The following is a 25397-nucleotide window of genomic DNA, read 5'->3' on the forward strand; positions in this document are numbered from 1 at the left end:
ATGTGTTAAAATATGATGTGAAATATTGTATAAGAAGCAAAGATGATGTTTTTTTGTCTTTTCTCTCTAATACCTTATCTGTAGCTAAATTATGATTGAGAATAGGGCAAATATGTATAGGTTATCCAATTAATCTTGCAACGTTTGAGTTTCAATTTGTAGGTATTGATTGCATGACTTTTTATCTAGAATGGAGAGGGAATATTTGCCAGCTAGTGAATGCATTTTATGCATAAGTCTGGCAACCTTACTTTTGTCTTAATACAAGAATTATGTATGTATATACAATCATGGGATAAAAAGATATTTTGTTCCCTCATTTAAATTTTCTTAAAATATAAATATATATCTTACAGGATATTATTAGCCAATCAGATTTTTTAATAAGTAATTTATTACCTTATATTTATACATACATAATTAATTTTATATCATATATATTCATAATATATATATATATATATATATATATTATATATATATATATATATATATATATATGAAATTGATTAAGGAGACTATAGGGTTTCTTTGGTAAAATATATTAGATTTAATTACGTTTTAAGTCTTGATAAATCTGAAAACTTGTTTGAGTTTGTAATAAATTTTTATAGCTCAATAAAATTAAATTTTTTAATTGAATCTTCGTTATTAATTTATTTTGTTAACTTAGCGAACTTATTTTGTTAACTTAGCGATGTAATTCTAACTCACGTGGTTATTATTTTATCATGTCACATTATTTACTTGTCGTCACATATACTTTTATTATTTTATTTTTTTAAAATTTTATAATTTATAATTTTGTAATTTTATAAATATGACGATATAATGATATAACAGTAATATATATATATATATATATATATATATATATATATATATATATATATATATATATAACGATATGACAATATATCAATACGACGATATGATGATATAACAATATGACACTATGATATAATGATATAACATTATAACAATATGATAAAATCACGATATAACGATATGACAATATTATATCGATATGACGATATAACAACAAATTTATAATATTATAAAGTTTAAAATTATAGAATTATATAGGATTATAGAATGATAAAATTATAAAATTACATATGAAAACAACTCAATGACATGATAAAATAATAATCATGTAAATCAGTAACAACTAAATCACTAAGTTAACAACGAAAAAACAAAAAAAAAACTAACAATAAAGATTCATTTGAAAACTTTAAATTTATTAAATACTCAATCACCCATACAAATTGATTAAGAACTCTATTAAAAAAGTTCCCAAATTTATTGGAGATTTAAAATATAATTAAACTAATATATTATTTAGATAATAAATGAAATTATATGGTAAATTAGTAAATTTAGATAAAATTATTTTATTTGTGTGTTATATAAACATTTTAAAATAATACATCTAAATTATATTTATATTCTTAAAATAATATAGAAAACTCTAAACCAGTTACTTCTCAAGATTGTTGATTCAATATGTTACAATTATTATAATTGTTTTAATTATTCATTTATTTAATAAAATATTTCTTTTTTTATTAAGAAAGTACATCTACTCTCTACTTTCGAGTATAATAAATAATTAATTTTCACATAAATATTACTTCAAATCTAATTTATATAAAAAATTTAAGACCATTAAAAATTCAAATAAATTAAAAATATTTAATAATTTCCTAATTTTAACTTTCAAACTAATTTTTCATATTTCAACTTCTTTTTTAGTTAATTTTACCTGATATAGCTTTAGGGTATGCAGAATTTCAAAAGATCCTTGAAATAAGATACTTTCAAGAATTCTCTTAGGCATGAGCACAATAAAAATGAAATACCTATATATCCTTCCCAATTCTGACTTCACTGTTTTCTTGCCGAGTGCTGGTGTAGGCTGCTGAGATAAAAAAAGAAGAATTGTTTTATGCAGTCTTTAAGCAGCAGAAACTTCTATGTGGGTACTATTTTTTTTTTTTTTCTAAAAAATTTGTAGTAGATTTATTTTGAATAAATAAAAACAAGAAAATACACCAATTTCCTCAAACTTTACTTTTCACCTCTGTCTCGTTCCTCAAACAAGAAACACAGTTTATGTTGTTGCTAATGAAGTTAAAAGCTAATAATAAAGTCCAAGAGCTAGAGAACAGAAAGATGGAAAAAGAACAAAAAAACATAGGAAAAGTTTGGAATAGGTTGTTTTTGGCAACATAGTTCCAGCTGCCATGAGAGTATAGAGCACTCATATTCCTCAAAATAACAAAAAAATAGTGAGCAATAAAAGGAAAGTTGAAGAATGAATTAATGCATGAGAATTGAAAAGGAGAGGAGGAGGATGCTTATGCCTGTGTGGTGTGGATCAATCACATGAGAGATATAACAATCCTTATCAGTTATCAGTGATTTCAGGGAATCCTTATCCTCCTTTTCATCATCATAGCATAAGATAATAAACAATAGGGCATGTGATTGCTTTTTCCCACCCTACAAATACAAACACCTGCTTCTATAACCAAAATCACTCAAACCTAAAACATTGTGCTGTGTTGAGAGTGTTGAGAGTGTTGAGAGTGTTGAGAGTTGAAAATGGTGATGAGAAGGGAAGAGAGAGTGAGAGGGAAGAAATCATCTGGAAACTCAATTTACAACATATTGAAGGCATGTTTCTCGTGTGAGAATAGGTACGATGAGTACTGGGAAGGTAGTGGGAATGGGAGAAGGGTGTTTGCGAGTGATGAAGACAGAGCACATTGGGTTGCAGAGCCTGGCATTGACAGAAAAGCCTCTGATTTCATTGCCAAATACTATGCCACAAGACTCACTGATTCTCACAGTAAATTTGCATCTTGAAGTTAGCCATAATTCTTGAATAACATGTGAACTCTTCTCAGTCTTAAACACCTGGTTTGGTTAACACATTATTATTATTATTTATTGTACTATTTTTTTTTCTTTATCTTTCTTGATCTCAAATACATTTGTGGTCTCCACGAGTCATTTTTGGCTTATCACACTTTTACTGGCATCACATGCAATTGTACGGAGTATGTATGGTACTACAAGAAACGTGAGAACTACCGACACAATTTAACAGCTCATTGGCGAAGGCTATAAATGAGTTGGTCATATTAGTGTACGGACCAAATTTTATACCAATTATATCATCCATTAGTAATTATTCATGGTATTTCGAGTGAAGTTTTCCTCGTATTCAAGTATTAATAAAATGGAAATTTGATCAGAAGAACTAACCTTCCCTACATTCCATACTTACCAACTGAAGCCAAAACTTAAGTTGCATATGTACACGATACGAAGATCAATTTCGAATGAACATCGAATTTATGAGGTGAATCACTAATTTATTAGGCTCGTGTCGACTTAACTAAGAACAAAAAAAGATAGGTGTTTTTTTTTATGGACTATTAGTTTATTATAAAATTTAAAATTTTTAAGAGGAAATCAAAAGGATAATGGCCTTGATATTAATAAGTAGTCCAATAGTAGTCTGATAGTGATAGAATAATAGACTCACCGAACAACAAACCTTGTGAGGTGTTAGAGCTAAACGATAAGTGTATCAGTTGCACATAACAATAAATATCATTCTTTTCCAAAATATTTGTGCAATACATGACAATTCTCGCAATCCATAACCCAATTAAAGAACAATGTTTAAACATTATAGAAACTCTTTATGGTTTTTATCAAACAGATAATGTGCAACAAAATATTAATAGAGTATTTATAATAGTCAAGATTAGATTTTTCAAAGTTCTTAGCAACTCTCCATGGCGCTTCCCTTTCGCATCAACACCTTCAATTCGTAATTCCTCTAACTCATCGCCTAGCACCTGTTCTACAACACTAAGTAGTGCCTAGCTCTAGTTTCCACCACCTAAGGGTGGTTATGCAAAAGCTAGTGGTGCCCAACACCAAGTTTGGTCGTCCAACACCAGGTTTGGCCGCCCAATGCCAATCTATGTAGGAGTGTGTGGTGCCCAATGCCAGTTTCCACCTCCCAGCACCAGACAACCTTGCAGCTAAATTTGATCTCCGACTTTGCAGCATTGCGCATAATTATGGTGAGGTTTGACATCGATATTTGTCTCAAAGTTAATATTCTTTTGTCCAATCATGCTTCATTGAAGTTTAATTTGTTTTTCTCCATTTGCTTTTTATTCACTTATTTCAAACACTCAAAATGAGATCAAAGGTAAAACAAACATAAAATAATTAAAACACAAAAAACGAAAAAATGCATAAAACTTGGGGATTAAACAAGATAAAAGCTAGAGAGAGTTGATTTTATTCACCAAAACCAATACACCAAAACACGTAAAAAATCAACCTTATCACTATGATAGGCCCTAACCATGGCTCTGATACTATACCATTTTTTGAAATATAATTTATAAGTATATTTTATTACATTATACTTTAATACTTTTATTGTGTATGAATTTATATAGATTTATATACAACTATTTGAAATATAAATTCAAATAAAAAATAATATTAAAGTATGATGTAATAAAATATCAATACAAATACATTGAAAATTTTAAAACAAAATTTAAATAAAATTCAATTTAATCCTGTTATAAATATTTAATAAAAATATCAATATAGCATTTATAGGCAAATTAAATTTGGTCTCAATTTGGAGAGAAACAAAGTCGCTTTATTTTAAAATAAATTGGAACTGAATTGAATAAAAATAATAAATATAAAGACTAAGTTGAGATTTTTCACATGACACTTGTCACACAATGACACTAGCACTATTACCTTTTCCAAGTGACAGGATGCTCTCTTGAAACATGGACATTTTTTTAAAATAGAATAAAAAAAACCACAAATTTACATGTGACACATGAGTTAACATCATTGGTACTGATGAGAAAGATCAAATTACACCAAATTTTCAAAAATATAGGTCCAATTGAGACCAATCAAAATATGGAGACCTACTTAGATTTTCAAATAAATATGAATATCAACCAAGTATTTTAACCAAATAATAATAATTGAAGAGAAGGTATGAAATAAGACCCTTCGAAAAAGATGAAGAGTTTAGGCCTTGTTTGGTTGGTTTTCCTAAATCGTCAACCAAGGTCTTTGTTTTGAGAAAGTATCCCTGTAGCCAAACTACATGTCTTTTATTTCTTTTGTAAAGAAAAAAAAAACTATATTTTATATACTTTTTATTTATAAGAAAATTACAAGAAATGTTATGAGATATATTTTTAATTGGTTTTTTTATATTTATTGTACATTCCTCTTATGTTTCTTTTTCCATAATTTTGAAAATTCTTGATAAGCTTCTTTTATTTTTTTTGTAGCGCTTGTAATGTCCCTTCATTTTGACGATACAAGTATTTTTTTATTATTTAATATTATATTAAGACATCAAACATTTATTATGAGACAACTTTGAAGTCATAAAGAATAGATATGTAATTAAAGTGCTCAATAGAAACATTAATCCATGTTTTATTATTTATCCTGCATAAGTTGACTCAGAACCACCCTTTATAAAAACTTTAACATAAAGTATCATTCATCGATGAGTATTACTAACAAATCTTACCAACAAATTTTAAAATTTTAATTATAATTTATCAGTAAAATATATCAATAGTATCCGTCTATAAATTTACTTTTTAATTATTATTAAAAAATACGTCGATAATGGTTCGTGGTAAAATCCATTACTAATTTAAAATAACACACTATATTTTGTATATCTAATAACAGTCAAAATAACTCTATAGCCTAAAACTTCGCCCTACCCATCTTTGAACAGTAAAAAAGAAAAAAACATTACATCCCATTTCAAAGAAAACTGCTCCACCATGCCTCTCAACCAAAATTTCCTCCATCTTGTGCATGACTTATCCAAACTTTTAAATTTCCACGCACCAACCACTCAATCATCTTCTCTCAATGCCCCAAACTACCCTCTAAAACAACCAACCACACACATTCTATACTCCATTTTCTACCATTTTCCCATCTTGCAAACCCTCAACTTCCATAAAAGTTTCTCCATAACACAATCTGTGAAAAAAGGGGAAAGCTCATAGATTTACTCTGATTTCTTCATGGAATCAAAAACTGCTGCTTTGGATCAACCCCTTCATCTAATGGGCTTTGAAATCGAAGAACTATCACCGCAAAAAATCTCTGGCCGTCTCCCTGTCACCCACAAGTGCTGCCAGGTCAAGCCAATTTCATCTTTTTCTTCTCTCAATAACAACTTTTTTCTGTCTCCGTTTGTTTATCTTTGATTGAGTTTCTGAATGTTACGGAAAAGTTGATTAATTGTGAATGGTGCAGCCATTTAAGGTGCTTCATGGAGGGGTTTCAGCATTGATAGCAGAGTCTTTGGCAAGCATGGGAGCACACATGGCTTCTGGGTATAAAAGAGTGGCTGGAATTCAACTCAGCATAAACCATTTGAAACGAGCTGAGATTGGTGACTTGGTGCACGCAGAAGCTAAACCTTTAAACGTTGGCAAAACAATTCAGGTTCTTCCCTTCATCTTATCTTTTCTTGCAATTTTTGCAAATACCATAAAACTCAACCATCATAAAAATTAAAATCAATATAACTGTGTGTTGGAGTAGGATTCTGATGATGAAAACCCACCAACTTTCCAATAAAATCGTTAAAAAAATATCACTTCAGATCTTACAAAAATGAATTACCAAAATATTATTATTTTTTCTATAAATTAAAATTTTCTAATAATTAAATTTTAACATTTTTTTCCTATAATTTAACTGAAGAATATTTTTTAATTGATTTTCTATTTTAATATTTCAAAATCACTTAAAAAATATTATTTTAAACTAATAAAATTTATCGAAATTTAATTTTCCAAAATTATCATTCTCTATTTTATTTTATATTTGTTACACATTCGCATTAAATGGTAAAGTGATCTCACACTAAATCAGATTATTCGATCCATTTATTAGTATTTCTGCCATGATGGATATTTCACCAACTTTTTCTTCCTCTCTGTTCATTCATCATTATCACAAATATCTATAATTTTAAATTTTACAATTTATGTTTAAAATCTTAACTGATAATTATAATCATAACATTTTTTGATATATGTATAGATCGTGGAATAAATAAAATAAAAATTACAAAAGATGCGATAAAAAAATATAAATATTATTATTTTTACATTCTAACAAATTTTTATAGACAATTTACATTCACATTTTTTACCTTTCAATATCTTTGTTTCTTTATTAATATAAAAGTTAATTTTTTTAATGACTAAAATATCTTTAAAATTGAGTTGTTAAAAGTTAGTACACGTGATAAAAAATTATTTTTATATTTTTCACAATATATATTGCATATGTTTATACTCTTTCCAAAAAGTTGCCAGCAAAGAAAGGTTTGCCACACAAAAAAAAAAAAAAAATAGTCTTCAAAAGTGACTTAATGCATTATTGATTGTGTGAAACAACCATTAAAAAAAGTCCATGTTACAAATGATAACAAATTCAATAATAGAGAATCTCGACATAGTGTAATTGTATAATTTTATTCTTTTATTCTTTGTTAAAGGTAGAATTGTTTAACTCGTAGTGTTTTTATAATTATAATATATTAAATCTGATAATGATTTTTTATTGATCTCTTTAATAATTTTTATTTAATCATATTATTTTATCTATGAACACAAGAACTTGAATTTTGCCAAATTCTAGTATTTATTTTAATTTTTTAAATATATATATTTTGTGCCAGGTTAATATTTTCGTTGTTCTTTTACCCTTGTAGTGAACTTTTTTTTTTCTGTTATCGTACATTAGTTTTTTATTTATATATTTTTTAGGATAAGATCACTTTTAATACATTTGTTCTTTTACACATAAAAAGACAAACCGAATCAGACAACCTTTGTACCAAATGCAGTGGTTGTTTTCACCCTATTGCATTCTTTTTAACATTGTTTAGTCACAAGACCAGACAGTCGTTAATTCATGTAATCAGGTAAATTAAAAAATTATTATATTAATATATGAAATTTTATTAACTAATATTAGAATTTAATTACGAGTATTAATGAATTAAATTATAATATTATTGTATATTCATATTTTTTAAGTAATATAATATAAAAAAAATTAAATAAATTTTTGTTAATTTTTAATTTTAAAAATTATTCAGAAAATGAAAAAAAAAAACTGATAAATGGACGAACTGACCAATCAGAAGTCACTTTACCACCCATATCTGAGCATATGTCATATAAGAGTATGATTAAATATGTTTTTTTCCTCAATTTTTACTGAAAAATTAGAATTAGTCTATTTTTAAAATTTTAGTTAAATTTAGTCTCCTAACTTTAAAATTGTATGAATTTAGTTATTTACATTAAATTTTGTTAAGTTTATTTAATATTTCAAATACATTTTATGATAATGTTTGAGTTATTTACATCGTTTGACACTCTTTTTTTTCAACGTGGACTAAGAAAAATCATGAAATATTAAATAAATTTAATAAAATTTGGTTATAAAGAGTAAATTAACATAGTTATAAAATTAGAGAATTAAATTAGACCAAAGTTTTGAAGAGGAATTAATTCTAATTTTCACTAAAAGTTGAGGGATAAAAAACATATCTAACTTTATAAAAATATTTTATTCTAAATATCAAAACTTTTAGAAAATTTCACTCTAAGATTCTATATAAAATCACTTTTATAAACTTCTAAATATTTGTATTTATATTTTAATTCTTTACAATCTAAAACATTAAGAACTCCTACTTTAAAAGTTATACTTTATTGTTAAAACGTAATGACTTGTATAAAACTCAACATTTTTATAATTTAAAAATTAAGAAACTCATTTAAAATGGTATTTGTAGTATAATATATTCTTAAATTTATAATAACATATTACATTATATGTTATTTAATCTTTAAACTAGAATATTGTATAGCAAAAAACATTGAGCAAAACTAATGTACATTCATTTTTAATTACAAGTTAAACATAATGTAAAAGAAGTCATCTGAGTACCATGTTGGTTATTAAGATTATATTTTCTTGTACAGGTTATTAAGCCAAAATTATGTATTAGTGGTCAATTAAAAGTATATAATTAGAAAAATAAAAAATAAAGCAATATATAATAGTAATAATAATAACAACATATCTCAAAAAAAATTAAATGTTGGGTGATCTGATCTGTTATCTCAGTAATGTGCAAATATTTACTTTGTTGTTGCTAAGACTTACAAATATGAGAAATGTATGTCATAGCAGTTTTATCTGTAGCAGGTATGGGAGGTGATACTATGGAAGATTGATCCTTCAGACGCACAAAAAAGATCCTTGGTCTCATCTTCTAGAGTAACTCTAGTAACCAATATGCCTGTCCCAGTTCATGCAAAAGATGCTGCTGAACCGTTAAAGAAGTTTGCAAAACTGTAAACAAATTCATCACATTTTTATTAGGTCAAATTCAAATTCTGCTTGAATAACAAAGGTCTAAATGTTTACGTATCTAATGCTTCGATATGCACATTATGATACACAAGGTACTCCATGTAAGAAACTACTTAATGCACAATATCATATACCTAAAAAATGCTTCACATAACAAACCCCAGAAAACTCAGTCTCAAATACACCAACTTATTGAGTCAATACCCATAAACTACTAATCCTCAGATAACAGAGAAACCAGCAGAGAGCTTCTTTCACATTATTTTGCAACATCAGCTTCAAAATTAAAAGCTCAACATGTCTTTAGAATCATATATCAGCATAAACTTGTAATTCCAATTTTCAATGGAAACCATGTGGCTGAAAATGCTGTACATCTATCCTATTCACCAAACCAAGCAAGGTCAATTCCAGAAACATACAAGTTTTACTCAACGTTGGAAATGTTAGGATGCTGGGTTCTTCTTGCTAGAGGATTTTGATCTGACAGTGTTCATGCGCTTTGTTCCCATAGGAACACCACCAGTTTTATGCCTAGCACCAGACATTGACATAACATCATCAGAGGTTGACTAACATCACCAGAAAAAATCCAGTATTCACCAAAAAGAAGAATAAAAATTAAGCTAGAAAAACATTAACTGCCTGAGAAGACTAAGTTGTTGGGTTAATTCATTCAGCTCCCGACTAGAAAGTTTGAGAGAAGATAAAGTCCCCGGCACCTCTACCGAAACAACCTTTGTCAATTTCTTCACGGAAGCTCCTAATCTTCCAAAAGCCTATGCAAGAAACAAATAGCAACTCTTTGAATTTTATCCTTTCAACACATCACTGCATACATACGGGTTTCCACTGAGACAAATGACCACATATCAGCCGCATTTACTGACAACTTTTCATGATATAAACTTCTTTTATATAGTCTAATTTTAGTTCAAACCAATAACAACTGTCGGGCCATTCCTAATTCAACACACCACTACATACATATAGGATTAAAAGGAATATTCTAACAAGTTAAATTTGTTAAAAACACTCTTACAATATAGCTTGCGTAAATTATAAGAAACATCTGCAACCGCAATGTCAAGCATCTCAGGTCTCTACTAGAATATTTTACATCTGCAACTGTAGTTGTGCTCAAAACTCAATGATTTTAGGTTTCTACTACATTGCAACCACAATTTTGATCACATCAGCAGAATTTATCCGCAAAACAAAAGAAAAACAGCAATAAGATTTTAAAAACTTAAACAATCACCACAGCCGCGATTTAAAACTTTAACGAACATATTCACTTGGGCATGAAGTAAATCTTAACTTACAATTAAGGTAGGAAAAGAAACCATAGCTACCGAGAAAAACGCACTCAAAACCTGCAAGCCCGAAAAATACAGGTTCAGTTTACTTGATTGTGAAACCAAAAATGCTTAAAGACGCAATTTGCATTCTCATTTGGTGAGCAAATGGGCAATGATATATGATAGTACCATGGAAAGGACGAACAGGTATGAGAGAAGCCCCAATTCAGGGTTGGGTCGGAACCCTAGATTTTTTGCCAGTTCAATGGGCGGAGCTGCCGCGACCAGCGACTGCGAGGGTAGCGTAAAATCGGGTTTATGTAGTTCTGAGATTACCGGCGCCGGGGTCGTATCGCCGGCAACCGGCGTCGATGTGGCTGAGGTACTGACACGAACGGAGAACGGGGCACGTACAGTGGTGTCCACTGAAACCCCGTTAAAGCTGAAAGGACGCGAAGAGAGTAAATACGTTTGGGAGAACATTCTCAATTGATGCAAAGTTTCCGATTTTGCAATGAACTAACTGAACCCAAACTAGTGTCACAAAAATAACCCACATGCTGTTTTTTCTTATACTTAAATTGTCCATTTTTTGTTAAATTTTGTTCATGTTTGTTAAATTTAATTCTCATTTAGTTTTATTATATAATTATTAGGTCTTAATTTTCATCGATTTTAATTAATTTAGTTAACTTTTCTAATTATGTTTAAATAATCGACACATATAAAAGTGCATGTATCAGTTGGTGATTTTTTTATTTTAAAGAATTATTTATTTTTTAAGTGATTATCGTACCATGTGTTAATATCAGTTTCACGTGTCAGATCGTGGTTTTGTTATTTTTTTTTATTCAATTTTGATCTTATATTAGTCATTTTTGTTTAATTTAGGAACTTATCAGAATTTTTTAGGATATCAGAACTAGCAAGATAACTTTTAAAAGTGTAAATAAAAAAAAAACCAAGATATAAGATAGAAAAAGAATGAGAGAACAAGAGAGAATAAGAATGTGAAGTGTTTTCGGAAGGGGATTGATGCACCTATTTATAGGTGAAGGATGGGCGAAAAATCCCATAGTTCACAAAACACAATAACCCACTCAAAGTTCACTATAGCATGGCTTGCAGAAGGAAGAAATGCAACGTTCAAAGCAACTGTGGGGCAAGATATGCGGAGGAAAACTTTCCAACTTCCGTGAATGTGGCAACGGAAAATGTGGGTTGTAAACCTGCACCTGATATCTTCTGCAATATCATCTATATAATACTTATTTTATAACAATATTGTCATGGTATCGTCACATCGTTATATCATAATATCGTGTTATATCGTCATATCATCATATCATTATATTGTCATATTGTTATATCATCATATTGACATATTACCATATTTATGAAATTACCAATTATAAAATTATAAAATTTTAAAATCATAAATTATAATTTATAAAATTATATGTGGTGATGATTGAGCAAGACATAACAAGATAATAACCACATTAGCCAACCACTTAACGGACATCACTAAGTTAGCAAAAGAAGTTAACACCGATGATTCAATTGAAAAAAATAAATTTATTGAGTACTCAATGTTGTCCTGTCTTTTCTACTTTCATGGTTAACACTAGTGACTGTGGCTCAGATGCATACTTGTTTTTTCTCTTATACTTACTGCAAAATAGCAAAATATCATTACAATTCATAAAATTTCAATTTTCAGTACATTATTCTATATCTTAAGCTAAGGAGGTTTGTTTCTTATGTAAATAGAACCATTTGATAATGATAAGTATCAATTTCACATAGAAAATTTACTTATTCTTGACACTTATCACTTGTTGATTCTCCAACGTTCCTTCTATGAACATCTTCACTAAGGATTAATTCTCTAATTCCTTCAGATGTTAATTTCTGATGGGGAAAACAATAACACAAACAATATACCAGAGAATGTAGCGGATATAATTTCCCCTAACTTGCAAGAATCTATGAGGAGCAATAATTAAAGAGCAGCAATAATAAATCACCAAAAGCACAAATAAAGACACCAAGATTTTTAACGTGAAAAACCTCTCAAATCAAGGGTAAAAACCACAAGTCGTCCAGATCAAAGAAATAGCTCCACTATGATCAACAAGAGTACAAAAGAGTCTCAATCAATAGCACAAATTAGTGCCAACACCCAACCAAATAACAAAGCAACAAAACTTTCAAATAGAGAAGAACAGGAGAGGAAAACCTCTAAAAATCACTACTGCAGTGCGAAATTAATATCTCCCAACTCAGACCTCGTATCAACGATCCAACCAATCAGATTGAAGAACAATGAGTCCCGAACCTGTTGTAAAAATTTCAGCCCGATCCAACGGTGAATGAATCCGCAACGTTGATTCTACTGTGACAGCTCTGTGAAAAATGTGAACAGAATTTTCCCTCTACCTCTCCCTCTATGTGTTAGGGCTTTCAGTATGTTCTTACTCTATTGTTCTGCCTCTCTCTTTATTTTATAGCCCCCTCTCCACTAGGTTAAATGAGACATGGGCTTCTCAAGTTTTTGGGTCTTTTCTCCACATAGGAAGGGAGCCCAATACCCAACAAATCTCCCCCTCACAACTATGTGGAGATAACCGCCAAACCGGTGATCTCACAACAAGCTTCAAACTTCCCTCTTGCCAATGCTTTAGTCATCATATCAGTACCATTATCATCTGTATGAACCTTTTCCAACTCCAATAACTTAGCATCCAAAGCATCACGTATCCAATGATACCTCACATCAATATGTTTGGATCTAGAATGAAAAGTTGGATTCTTACCAAGATGGATAGCACTTTGGCTATCAACGAACAATGAATAGTTATCTTGCCTAAAACCAAGCTTCTGCAAAAATTTCTTCAACCATAACAACTCCTTGCATGCTTCAGTAATAGCAATGAACTCTGCCTCTGTAGTAGACAACGCTACACACCTCTGTAGTCTTGATTGTCAAGCCACAGCTCCCCCTGCAAACTTTATCAAATAGCCCGAAGTGGACTTTCTGGAATCAATATCCCCAGCCATATCTGAGTATGAGTAACCCATCAACGTAGGTTTATCACCTCTAAAACAAATCTTCATATCAACTGTACCATGAAGATACCTCAAAATCAATTTCACAACATTTCAATGCTCTCTACCTGGGTTTGACAAAAAACGACTAACTATACTAACAGCATGTGCAATATCTGGTCTTGTACACACCATTGCATACATCAAACTGCCCACCGCAGATGCATAAGGAACTCTACTCATATTGGTCTTCTCAACTTCATTTGAAGGACGTTGTTTAACACTCAGTTTAAAATGAGTAGCAAGAGGAGTACTCACAGCTTTAGCATTTTCCATCTGGAATCTCTGCAACACCTTCCTAATGTATTGCTCTTGTGATAGATAAATCTTCTTTTCTCTCCTATCACGTGAGATATGTATGCCAAGAATCCTTTTAGCAGCTCCCAAGTCTTTCATGGAAAAAGACTCGCCAAGTGTCTTCTTTAACCTGTCAATTTTGGAAATATCTTTCCCAACAATAAGCATGTCATCAACATATAATAACAGGATAATAAAGTCATCATTAGAAAAACTTTTAACAAAGACACAATGATCAGAAGTAGTCTTCTTGTAACCTTGCTTACACATAAAAGACTCAAACTTCTTATACCATTGCCTTAGGGCCTGCTTCAAACCGTATAGACTCTTCCTTAGTCTACACACATAATCTTCCTTGCCTTTAACAAGAAAACCATCAGGTTGCTTCATGTATATCTCTTCCTCCAAATTACCATGAAGGAAAGCTGTCTTCACATCCATCTGCTCAACCTCCAAATCAAGAGTAGCAGCTAAACTTAGCACAGTTCTAATGGATGACATTTTCACCACAGGTGAGAAAATCTCATTGAAATCAACACCCTTTTTTTGTCTGAAACCTTTCACTACTAATCTGGCCTTGTACCTTGGAAGCGTAGAATTTGAATCTTGTTTCACCCTGAAAATCCACCTAGTTTCCAATGCCCTTTTGCCCTTACGCAATTTCACCAAGTCGTAAGTGTGATTATCATGCAAAGATTTCATCTCATCTTGCATTGCATCCAGCCACTGTTTCTTCTCTTCACTATCCAAAGCCTCTTCAAAACACTCAGGTTCTCCAACGTCAGTCAAGGTTATGTACTCATCACAAGAATACCTTGTAAAAGGTTGTTTCTGTCTATTAGACCTCCTGAGTTGGACTTGAGGTGATTCAGTTAAATCACCAAGATCATCATCATCATCATATTCCTCTTGAGCATCATCAATTGGAACCTCTACTCCACTTCCAAACTGTTGATCATCAATATCACCATGTTGCTCATTGTCTTGAGCTTCCGTTTCACCATTCTCCAAATTGTGAGCAGGCAACCTCATCGGATTACCATCAGTGAGATTACTATCTTTCTCGGGTGTGATCTTCTCCACCTTATCAATGTCTTCAATGGTCTGGTCTTTCATGAATTGTACATCACGGCTTCTAACAAGTTTCTTCTCAACAGGATCATAAAACCTGTAGCCAAATTCATCCTCACCATAGCCAATAAAGATACATTGCCTTGTCTTTTTATCTAACTTGGATCTTTCATCCTTAGGAACATGAACAAATGCCCTGCAACCAAAGACACGCAAATGATCATAGCTGACATTCTTACCAAACTAAATTTTGTATGGCACCTCAGTATTCAAAGCAACTGCGGGACTGAGATTAATAACATGCACAGCTGCAAGCAATGCCTCTCCCCAAAAGTGCTTAGGCAACTTTGCTTCCGAAAGCATACATGTAACCCTTTCAACCAAGGTCCTGTTCATCCTCTCCGCTAGACCATTCAACTGAGGAGTTTTAGGAGGAGTCTTCTCGTGTCTAATACCATGCTGCCTGCAATAAACATCAAAAGGTCCACGGTACTCACCACCATTATCACTACGGATGCATTTCAGCTTCTTGCCTGATTGTCTCTCAACTATAGCATGAAATTCTTTGAACTTTTCAAGTACTTGCCCTTTCTGCTGAAGAGCATAGACTCATAGCTTCCTGGAACAATCATCAATAAAAGTAACAAAGTAAAGTGCACCACTAAATGAATTTACCTTTAATGGGCCGCAAACATCAGAATGCACCAATTCAAGCAATTCTGACTTCCTTGAGGGAGGATGTTTCTTAAAAGATACTCTGGTTTGTTTACTAGCCATGCAATGAGAACATTTCTCCAATTCTGCATTCCTCAATCCCATAAGCACATCCTTTTTAGCTAAGCAGTTAAGCCCTTTTTCACTTATATGACCAAGCCTCCGGTGCCACAAAGATGCTTCCATATACATAGCATTCACACTGTCTTTAGCAACCAAAACTTTAGTCCAGTACAATTTAGATTGTTTATCCCCTCTGGCCATAACCAAGTTACCTTTAGTGAGCTTCCATTTACTAGAACCAAAGTGATTGTCATAACCACAATCATCAAGCAACTGCACAAAGATTAAATTAAAACGGACATCCAGAGCATGTTTGACTCCTTTAAGCAACAACTGCACTCCCATGTTGGTTTGTAGGCAAACATCACCAACACCAATCACTTTAGACTCACCATCATTACCCATCTTCAACACTCCAAAATCACCAGAAGTGTAAGATGTGAAGAACTCCTTCCTAGGTGTAACATGCAGTGTAGCACCACTATCAATAATCCACATGCTCTCATCAGATACAAGATTAACGGACTCAAAGTCACGAAGAAGAACAAGATCACCATCTGTAGCAGTAGTGACACGATCATCATCATCATGGTCATTCTCTCTCTGTTTGCCCTTCTTGTCTTTGTTCTCCTTTTTCCACTTAAAACAGTATTTCTAAATGTGCCCAATTTTATGACAAAAATGGCACTCTAAATTCTTGTATCTTGACTTGGACTTGCTCCTACTCTTCTCTCTACCACCTTTATGTTCCTTTTTCTGACTTCTCCCCCTAGCTTCTGTAACAAGCATCTCAGACTGAGATGAAGAACCATGTGTCTTCCTTCTCATCTCTTCATTAAGAGCACCGCTTTTTGCCATCTGAAAAGAAACAACACCATTCGAGGCAGAGTTCGTAATTGAAACCCAAAATACCTCCCAACTGGTAGAGTATTAAGCAACCATAATCCCATAACTTCATCATCAAACTTTATGCTCATTCCTGACAATTGATCTAGGAGCCTTTGAAACTCATTTAAGTGATCAGAAATTGAAGAATTCTCCCTGTACCTCAAATTCATCAAGCAATTTAACAAATACAATTTATTATTGCCCGACTTAGAAGCATACAAAGACTCGATATTCTCCCACAAAGCTCTGGCATGTGTCTCATTAGCAATATGATTATAAACATTATCTTCAACATATTGCCGAATAAAACCACATACCTGTTGGTGCTCAAAGTCCCATTCTTCTTCAGACATAGAATTTGGCTTCTGTGTAGTAAAGACCGGAAGATGCAATTTCTTGACAAATAATAAATCTTTCATCTTGCCCTTCTACAAATGATAATTTGTACCATTCAAAGCAACCATATTTGCATTTGCCTCCATCATTCAAACAAGTAAATATAGCCCAACCAAAAGCTCTGATGCCACTCTGATGGGGAAAACAATAACACAAACAATATACCAGAGAATGCAGCGGATATAATTTCCCCTAACTTTCAAGAATCTATGAGGAGCAATAATTAAAGAGCAGCAATAATAAATCACCAAAAGCACAAATAAAGGCACCAAAATTTTTAACGTGGAAAATCCCTCAAATCAAGGGTAAAAACCACGAGTCGTCCAGACCAAAGAAATAGCTCCACTATGATCAACAAGAGTACAAAAGAGTCTCAATCAATAGCACAAATTAGTGCCAACACCCAACCAAATAACAAAGCAACAAAGCTTTCAAATAGAGAAGAACAGGAGAGGAAAACCTCTAAAAATAACTGCTGCAGTGTGAAATTAATATCTCCCAACTCAGACCTCGTATTAACGATCCAACCGGTCAGATTGAAGAGCAATGAGTCCCGAACCTGCTGTAAAACTTTCAGCCCGATCCAACGGTGAACGAATCCGCAACGCCGATTCTACTGTGACAGCTCTATGAAAAACGTGAACAGAATTTTCCCTCTACCTCTCCCTCTATGTGCTAGGGCTTTCAGTATGTTCTGACTCTATTGTTCTGCCTCTCTCTTTATTTTATAGCGCCCTCTCCACTAGGTTAAATGAGACATGGGCTTCTCAAGTTTTTGGGTCTTTTCTCCACATAGGAAGGGAGCCCAATACCCAACAATTTCATAGTACCAGGTAGCTATTGTCGTGACAGTTTCTAACCAACTATCAGGCAACAAAGATAGCAACCATTGAGCTTTTACACCGAAACCAATCTTGACAGCAAGGAATTAAATTCGTTCACATGACAATATTGTAAGCAAGATTTTGTTTGATTTTATAAAAAGAAATTGTTTCTTATCTTTCTTAAAAAGTATTAGGAATAATTTAGTTTGTTAAATTATATTAGGTTAAAATATTCTGTTGGTCCTTGTTTTTTAGCAAAATCTCAATTTGGTCCTCGTATTTTTATTAGTCTCAATTAGGTCCTCATTTTTGTAATTTAGTATCAATTAGGTCCTCTCCGTTAGTAGAGAGCTAACTCTGTTAAGTAGGTGTCACGTGTCAGCTCCTCGTTTTTTGAATTTTTTTTTTTGAATTTTTTTTAAATATTTATGCCACGTGTCAAGTTTGTAGTGTGCCACGTGTCAATCTAATATGGTGACACGTGTCAAATTATTGTATGAATCTCAATTTGGTTCTCATATTTATAAAAAAATTAAATTTGTTCTAAATTTGGAGCACATGAAATTAAATTTTTATAAAAAAATTTAGGACTGAAATCAAATCAAATTAACAAATATGAGGACCAAATTGAGATTCATACAATAATTTGACATGTGTCACCATATTAGATTAACACGTGGCATAAATATTTTTTTTAAAAAAATTAAAAAAATTAAAAAAAAAATTAAAAAATTAAAAAAATCAAGAAAACGAGGAGTTGACACGTGGCACCTACTTAACGGAGTTAGTTCTCTACTAACAGAAAGGACATAATTGATACTATTTACAAAAATGAGGACCTAATTGAGACTAATAAAAATACGAAGACCAAATTGAGATTTTACTACAAAAATGAGGACCAACGGAGTATTTTAACCATTATATTATTAAGGGTTAAATATGTTTTTGGTTCTTAACTTTCAGTGAAAATTGGACTTAGTCCCTATCACAATTGAGTCCCCAACTTTTAGTACTGCGTGAATTTAGTTTCTTTTAACCAATTTTTATTAAGTTTATTTGACGTTTCAAATATGTTTCATGATAGTTTCTTAATATAAACAATTTAAATACTATCATGAAATGCATTTGAAATGTTGAATAAACTTAACAAAATATAGTTAAAATGACTAAATTTACCCAATTGTAAAATTGAAGGACTAAATTAGAACAAAATTTTAAAGATGAACAATTTAACTTTTATTACAAATTTAGGGATGAAAATTATATTTAAACTTTGGTTTAGATCTCATTATTGTATTGACATTTTTCTTCTTTATCTATACTATTATCCGAAAAGTAGAAGATTTTTAATGCATGAAGTATCAACCTAATAAAAGTATCATAATTCAAACATCAAATACGATATATCTATCCTAAATAAATATAATAAAAGAATCTGATTATGATATATGGATTTTAAGGTAAAATGAAGTAGCATGGGATAAAATAGGTGACTCAACTTCAGCTACAATGACATGCACGTCGAGATAAGATTTGGAAACTATGCAGTTAATTACTCAGTTAATTATTTGTTTGGTAAAATAATGGAACAATGAATCACCAATTCAGCATTATTAGATGAAAGCCTTTTGTCTTTTGTCATTTTACTTTGTCTGGTCCCCCAACTGCCATTGTTATTTTTCTTAACTTTAAAATTATGTATCTTGTCACTTTCACTCATGGGAAAACAAGTGTTAATTCTAACAAAATTTAATTATTGAATTATGTTAAATATCTTTTATTATGTGGCCCTACTAATAAAATGTTTTCACCTTTGAAAAATCTAAGCATAAATAATTGAAGTTATTTTTGAAAGGATTAATTTTTTAAAATATATTTTGATATAACTCATTTAAATTTTTTCTAAATATATTTGGGTACAAATTAAATTTTTATTTTACATCAATATATTTAAGTAAGTAATTTGATTTGAATTGTATTTAAAAAATTACTTTTTATTTAATTTTATGTTCTAAAAATTTAAAATTTAGAATATATATATATATATATATATTTGTAAGTATCTATAAATATAAAAAAAATTGGCGAATAGTTTTTTCATACATACCCAAATATTAGGTAGAAAACAGAGCATATTTTTGTTTAAGGGTAGTAACATAGTAGCTACTCCACCCTACCGTTCCCTTCTAATCCCATCTAACATGATATTAATTTTGGTAAGAAATAAGAACACTATTGGATGAGTCACGAGGTCCAGAATAACACTCATTTACATGTTAGAATGAATCACGTGATTCCTGTCCTCAGTCTTCTTCACATGCTTTTTCATCTTTTTAACCTCATCCAATTTTTCAAGCTTTATTTTGTTTTTATTTATACTCTAAATTTATCTATTTAAATTTATTATTGTATTTTTGCCTTCTCATTCGCTAAAAGAAGAAAAGATTTTCCAGTTTGTCCCATATGAACCATTTCTTCAACTTTGCATATTTGTGATAGCGTCATTTAAAATATTATTTTAAGGAAGGAAAATTACGTTTACCTAAAGTCAAAATACATTTTTTTTAATAAAGTAACATTAATATTTTAGTATAATTTTAAATAAATATTCATTTCTAATTTATATTTTTCAATCAATGCCATTAATCTCTTATACTTTTTAACAAAATAATATTCACTTTCCTTCCTTTATTTAATGATATTATATTTGATTAAAATTTAAATTAAATAATAATTTTAGAAATATATTTTATAAATAAAATAAGAAAGATAAAGTACATATATTAAAAATGGCATTCATTCTAGTTCACTCGATTTTTTACAACTATTTAGACTTGATTAATAATTAAAATTAATTCTTCAATACTTATAATTTAAATCATAATATATTTGTACTTGTTTCAATATATAAATTACATTTTTTCTTCAATTATAATAAATTTGTTCAATTAGTTAAAAAAATGAGTTTAGATATTAAAATGGATTAAAAATGCTATGTTCTAGCAAATAAAACAGAAATTATCCTCCACCAGGATAAATAAAGAAAGTTTAGTGTAAGTGAAAATTATCTAGATCAGAAAATTGGTCCCCCTTGTCTCCCATTAACTATGGGAGTGTGCTTTGTATTTATAGTGAGATCAGGTATACAAAGGATATTTTTTCCCCAAGGAATTGGGATTTGTCGTTGTAATTACCCATTGCTACAGTCCAGGTCCCAAAGTATTTGGTTTATTTACCGCATCTTAACAACGCAAAGATATTTACACGAGGGTGTGGGCCTATGCCAAGGGCTCAACCCAAACTATAATATGCATGCGTAGTAGATAGGAGTAACTCGTCTGTGGCCTAACTGTCTTTCAGATGTAGCTTATCCTTGTAGGAGTAGCTCATCTTGTGACCTAGTTGTCTCAAGGTGTAGCTCATCCTTGTAGGAATAGCTCATCCTACGACCTAGTTGTCTCTCAAGTGTAGCACATCCTTATAGGTGTAGCTCGTCATGTGACCTAGTTGTCTCCCGGGTGTAGTTCATCCTTGTAGGAGTAGCTCGTCTTGTAACCTAACTGTCTCCTAGGTGTAACTCATCCTTGTAGGAGTAACTCGTCTTGTGACCTAGTTGTCTCCTAGGTGTAGCTCATCCTTGTAGGAGTAGCTTGTGACCTAGTTGTCTCCCAAGTGTAGCTCATCCTTATAAGAGTAGTTCGTCTTGTGACCTAGCTTCCCTCCGGATGGTTCAACTGGGACGGTACACTACCAATCTTCTCAAAGAAGTAAATTTGTTTTATCTCTAGTTATTATTATATATATTAATTAAAGATTTATATGTTATTTTATTTTATTTCCATTTAATTTATAATAAATTTTCCTTGACTTTTAGTTCTTATATTTTTCATTTTATATCTTTTTCTACCATGATAATATATGTAACACGTTGGATTAGTAGAATAACTCTACTAATTAAATTTTTATGATTGATATTAAGCAATATTAACTATATAAGTATAATTTATGTATTATAGTATTCTTCACCAAAGTTCATAACAAATTTTTCAAAAAATAAATAAATAAAATATAGTTATTATTATGTATATTAATTAAAGATTTATATGTAATTTTATTTTATTTCCATTTAATTTATAGTAACATTTTCCTTGACTTTTAGTTCTTATATTTTTCATTTCATATCTTTTTCTACCATGATAATATATGTAACACGCTGGATTAGTAGAAAACTCTACTAATTAAATTATTTTGTAATTGGTATTAAGCAATATTAACTATATAAGTATGATTTATGTATTATAGTATTCTTCACCAAATTTCATAACAAATTTTTCAAAAAATAAATAAATAAAATATAGTTATTATTATATATATTAATTAAAGATTTATATGTAATTTTATTTTATTTTCATTTAATTTATAGTAACATTTTCTTTGCCTTTTAGTTCTTATATTTTTCATTTCATATCTTTTTCTACCATGATACTATATGTAAAACGTTGGATTAGTATAATAACTCTACTAATTAAATTATTTTATAATTGATATTAAGCAATATTAACTATATAAGTATAATTTTGTGTATTATAGTATTCTTCACCAAAGTTCATAACAAATTTGTTAAAAGAAATAAAATACTCTATCAAGAGAGATTATGCACCTGTCATATTGATCCTAATAGATTTTTGTATGTAACAGTCGTGCTTTATTTAACCTCTCTCATATGACAGGCTTAGCTCATTATGACACGCAAAAGGTCATAAAAATTTTCATCGATTCTTATTACCTAACTATCCCCCTTTATGTAAGTTAGAATACATAATATAGTCTGAATATTCTCTTATTTGAATCCATATTCAATATACCCTAACACAAAAGTGAAATACTTTATCCCTTGAAAGTCATTCTACTTTCGTACAACATAATCACATATATGATTCCTCACATGTCATCACTAGATTCAAATCTAAACATTCTCATTTCATACCTTCCATACCTTACATCTCGTTCTTTTCAATGTATAACCATCAACATTTCAAAACCAATGTTTCTCACAACTCCATAAAACATTTCAATTTAAAATCTCTTTCTCACTAAGCGACAGTAAGGCTCGCCTAACGAGCGAGCACTAGAAGAAAATCCTTAAAAAATTGCTTAGTGAACGTTTCACTCACTCAACGAACAAGACCAATGAAAGTAATTTTAATAAATTTGCCCAGCTAGCCTTATCTTGCCCACCAACTGATGCGTCCATGCTTCTTTGACTTTCACAAAACATTTCTTACTTAGCGAGTTTATTACTTGTTCAACAAGTGAGTCCCCGAGTTTATTAAAATTAAATACAATAATCGTAAGTTTCCCAAAATTAAAAATATATTTTAACCTTCATTAAACTATATTAAGGTAGTGATCTCTTACAATAAAATAATTTATAGAAGGCAACCCATGTTCTCTCTCATAGTCATCATGAATCCTCTTGCACACCCCTATATATACCCAGAAAATTCACTCATTTATGTCACACAAGCTCCTCTTCTCATTTACTTATTAATATCCACAAAAGTCATGGAAGAAGTTAACGGTACGTATTTTTCCTCCTTCCATAACACGAATTTACAATTCTCTTGTATGTTCCAGTTTTTGTAATATTTAAAATTTTTTGCTCTTTTGTATGATATTGGCAGTGGTTCAAACGAACGAAGGATGGAACTGTTACAGTAGCTTCTGTGTTTCCCGGACATCAGGAAGGTAATGTTTGTAAAGTATTTACATATTCATCCATTGAGGTTGGAATTTGATAAATATAATGTTTGTGAATTTACTATGATTTGTGTTGCATAGCTATACAGCAGAGAGACCACAAATTCTTATGGATTGCTGTTGAAGAAGCTTATAAAGGGGTAGAGTGTGGAGATGGTGGTCCTTTTGGTGTTATCATAGTTTGTAACGATGAAGTAGTTTCTTGTTGTCACAACATGGTGCTCAGGAACACAGATCCCACTGCTCATGCAGAAGTCACTGCAATAAGAAAGGTTATACATCATTCTTTCTTCAAAATTTATACTCTAATTATCATTTTTTGACTGTCATTATTTATTTTCTGATTTGACTTAATGTGAATCATTGATTCTTTCAAAAAAAAAGATAGTAATACATTAATCAATAACTCACACTAAATCACGTCAAAAAATAAAAGATGAAAGTAAAAAAATGGAACTCATGATATCATTGTCCTCCTTTCTTTCCATCTAACAAAAATGCTTACAGGCTTGTGAAAATCTGAACAAGATAGAACTTTCTGACTGTGAAATTTATGCTTCTTGCGAACCTTGCCCAATGTGCTTTGGAGCAATCCACCTCTCACGAGTTAAGGTTGTAAAATTAATTAAATTACGGTCTAAAAAATCCTAAGCTTTAAGTTTGATTTTCTATTTATAAGTATTTCAGTTGATTATAACCATACAACTTCAAGTGTTTTGTCTCTGTTGATAGAAATCATATTCAAAGTAATTTTAATTTTATTAGACATGAAAAATAATTTAATAAAGTCTACTATTTGGATCACTTTCTTACAATACTATGAATGTTTTGACATAGAGGTTGGTTTATGGAGCGAAAGCAGAGGCAGCAATTGCGGTTGGGTTTGATGACTTCATTTCAGATGCATTGAGAGGCACTGGATTCTATCAGAAAGCACAATTGGAGATTAAAAGAGTTGATGGAAAAGAGGGTAACATTGCTGAAGAAGTTTTTGAGAAAACAAAGGAAAAGTTTCGAATGTTTTGAATTTCCATGTTTCCTGTACCTTAATATGTGAATTTTTATTTCATATAAATAATTTTGTTGCTCTCATGTGTATCCTAAATTTTAATAAATGTATTAACCGATGGTTGGTATGAATAATATTGGATTTTTTTCCTTCTAAATAGAAACTTCAGTCTAAGAATTGAAGACATGCCATTCTGAATACGAGACAACATGGTTAAATTTAACCTTAAAAGAATATTTTTAGAATCGTTCATGGTAAATAAATGGAAAAAGTTATTAAAATTTAGTTATTAAAAAGAAATTGTTCTTCTTAAATCATCAAGAGCGATTAATACTCGATAATCATCAATTCTTGGCTACTGGGGATGACAAGTAATGTATAGGCACCTCGCTATTAGGGGTGTAAAATAGTCCATTTGGAAGTTTGGGTTGGCTTTAATTTGAGAAA

General features: G+C 30.6%; 4 protein-coding genes across 5 annotated transcripts; 3 read left to right on the forward strand and 1 right to left on the reverse strand.

Moving 5' to 3' along the window:
- Positions 1 to 1503: 1503 nt before the first annotated feature.
- Positions 1504 to 3229, forward strand: LOC146883464 (uncharacterized). The gene has a single exon (XM_085666076.1). It carries the CDS (start codon positions 2611 to 2613, stop codon positions 2872 to 2874), a length of 264 nt encoding a protein of 87 aa, XP_085522202.1. The 5' UTR covers positions 1504 to 2610; the 3' UTR covers positions 2875 to 3229.
- Positions 3230 to 5905: 2676 nt separating this feature from the next.
- On the forward strand, positions 5906 to 9573 carry LOC114164394 (1,4-dihydroxy-2-naphthoyl-CoA thioesterase 1). Its single transcript, XM_028049058.2, has 3 exons — positions 5906 to 6248; positions 6367 to 6558; positions 9349 to 9573. Exons 1-3 carry the CDS (start codon positions 6132 to 6134, stop codon positions 9499 to 9501), a joined length of 462 nt encoding a protein of 153 aa, XP_027904859.1. The 5' UTR covers positions 5906 to 6131; the 3' UTR covers positions 9502 to 9573.
- LOC114164393 (uncharacterized) lies at positions 9170 to 11358 on the reverse strand. Its single transcript, XM_028049056.2, has 5 exons — positions 11007 to 11358; positions 10842 to 10892; positions 10159 to 10295; positions 9939 to 10050; positions 9170 to 9495 (listed from the first exon to the last, which is right to left on the reverse strand). The coding sequence occupies exons 1-4, from the start codon at positions 11298 to 11300 to the stop codon at positions 9963 to 9965; spliced, it is 570 nt and encodes a 189-aa protein (XP_027904857.2). The 5' UTR covers positions 11301 to 11358; the 3' UTR covers positions 9170 to 9495; positions 9939 to 9962.
- A 12348-nt stretch (positions 11359 to 23706) lies between these two features.
- Positions 23707 to 25113, forward strand: LOC114196028 (guanosine deaminase-like). Of its 2 annotated transcripts, XM_028086519.2 has the most exons (5): positions 23707 to 23762; positions 23866 to 23929; positions 24023 to 24213; positions 24449 to 24553; positions 24779 to 25113. In XM_028086519.2, the coding sequence occupies exons 3-5, from the start codon at positions 24157 to 24159 to the stop codon at positions 24965 to 24967; spliced, it is 351 nt and encodes a 116-aa protein (XP_027942320.1). In that variant the 5' UTR covers positions 23707 to 23762; positions 23866 to 23929; positions 24023 to 24156; the 3' UTR covers positions 24968 to 25113. The 2 variants fall into 2 exon arrangements, with proteins under 2 accessions (XP_027942320.1, XP_085523335.1); XM_085667209.1 differs by lacking the exon at positions 23707 to 23762 and having other exon boundaries at positions 23866 to 23934.
- The last annotated feature ends 284 nt before the right edge of the window (positions 25114 to 25397 follow it).

The sequence above is a fragment of the Vigna unguiculata genome, chromosome 9 (assembly GCF_037176805.1).
Source record: "Vigna unguiculata cultivar grain cowpea cultivar isolate G323 ecotype 2 chromosome 9, ASM3717680v1, whole genome shotgun sequence".
In the NCBI taxonomy this organism is placed as follows: domain Eukaryota; kingdom Viridiplantae; phylum Streptophyta; class Magnoliopsida; order Fabales; family Fabaceae; genus Vigna; species Vigna unguiculata.

Bases quoted from the DNA above. Each gene is read 5' to 3' on its own strand.
- LOC146883464 (XM_085666076.1), top strand. From the start codon at position 2,611: ATGGTGATGAGAAGGGAAGAGAGAGTGAGAGGGAAGAAATCATCTGGA.
- LOC114164394 (XM_028049058.2), top strand. From the start codon at position 6,132: ATGGAATCAAAAACTGCTGCTTTGGATCAACCCCTTCATCTAATGGGC. The intron at 6,249-6,366 runs GTCAAGCCAATT...TGAATGGTGCAG, and splicing joins TCACCCACAAGTGCTGCCAG to CCATTTAAGGTGCTTCATGG. The intron at 6,559-9,348 runs GTTCTTCCCTTC...TATCTGTAGCAG, and splicing joins ACGTTGGCAAAACAATTCAG to GTATGGGAGGTGATACTATG.
- LOC114164393 (XM_028049056.2), bottom strand. From the start codon at position 11,300: ATGTTCTCCCAAACGTATTTACTCTCTTCGCGTCCTTTCAGCTTTAAC. The intron at 10,893-11,006 runs GTACTATCATAT...TCGGGCTTGCAG, and splicing joins ACCTGTTCGTCCTTTCCATG to GTTTTGAGTGCGTTTTTCTC. The intron at 10,051-10,158 runs GTTAATGTTTTT...GTCTGGTGCTAG, and splicing joins CAACTTAGTCTTCTCAGGCA to GCATAAAACTGGTGGTGTTC.
- LOC114196028 (XM_028086519.2), top strand. From the start codon at position 24,157: ATGGTGCTCAGGAACACAGATCCCACTGCTCATGCAGAAGTCACTGCA. The intron at 24,214-24,448 runs GTTATACATCAT...AAATGCTTACAG, and splicing joins AAGTCACTGCAATAAGAAAG to GCTTGTGAAAATCTGAACAA. The intron at 24,554-24,778 runs GTTGTAAAATTA...GTTTTGACATAG, and splicing joins TCCACCTCTCACGAGTTAAG to AGGTTGGTTTATGGAGCGAA.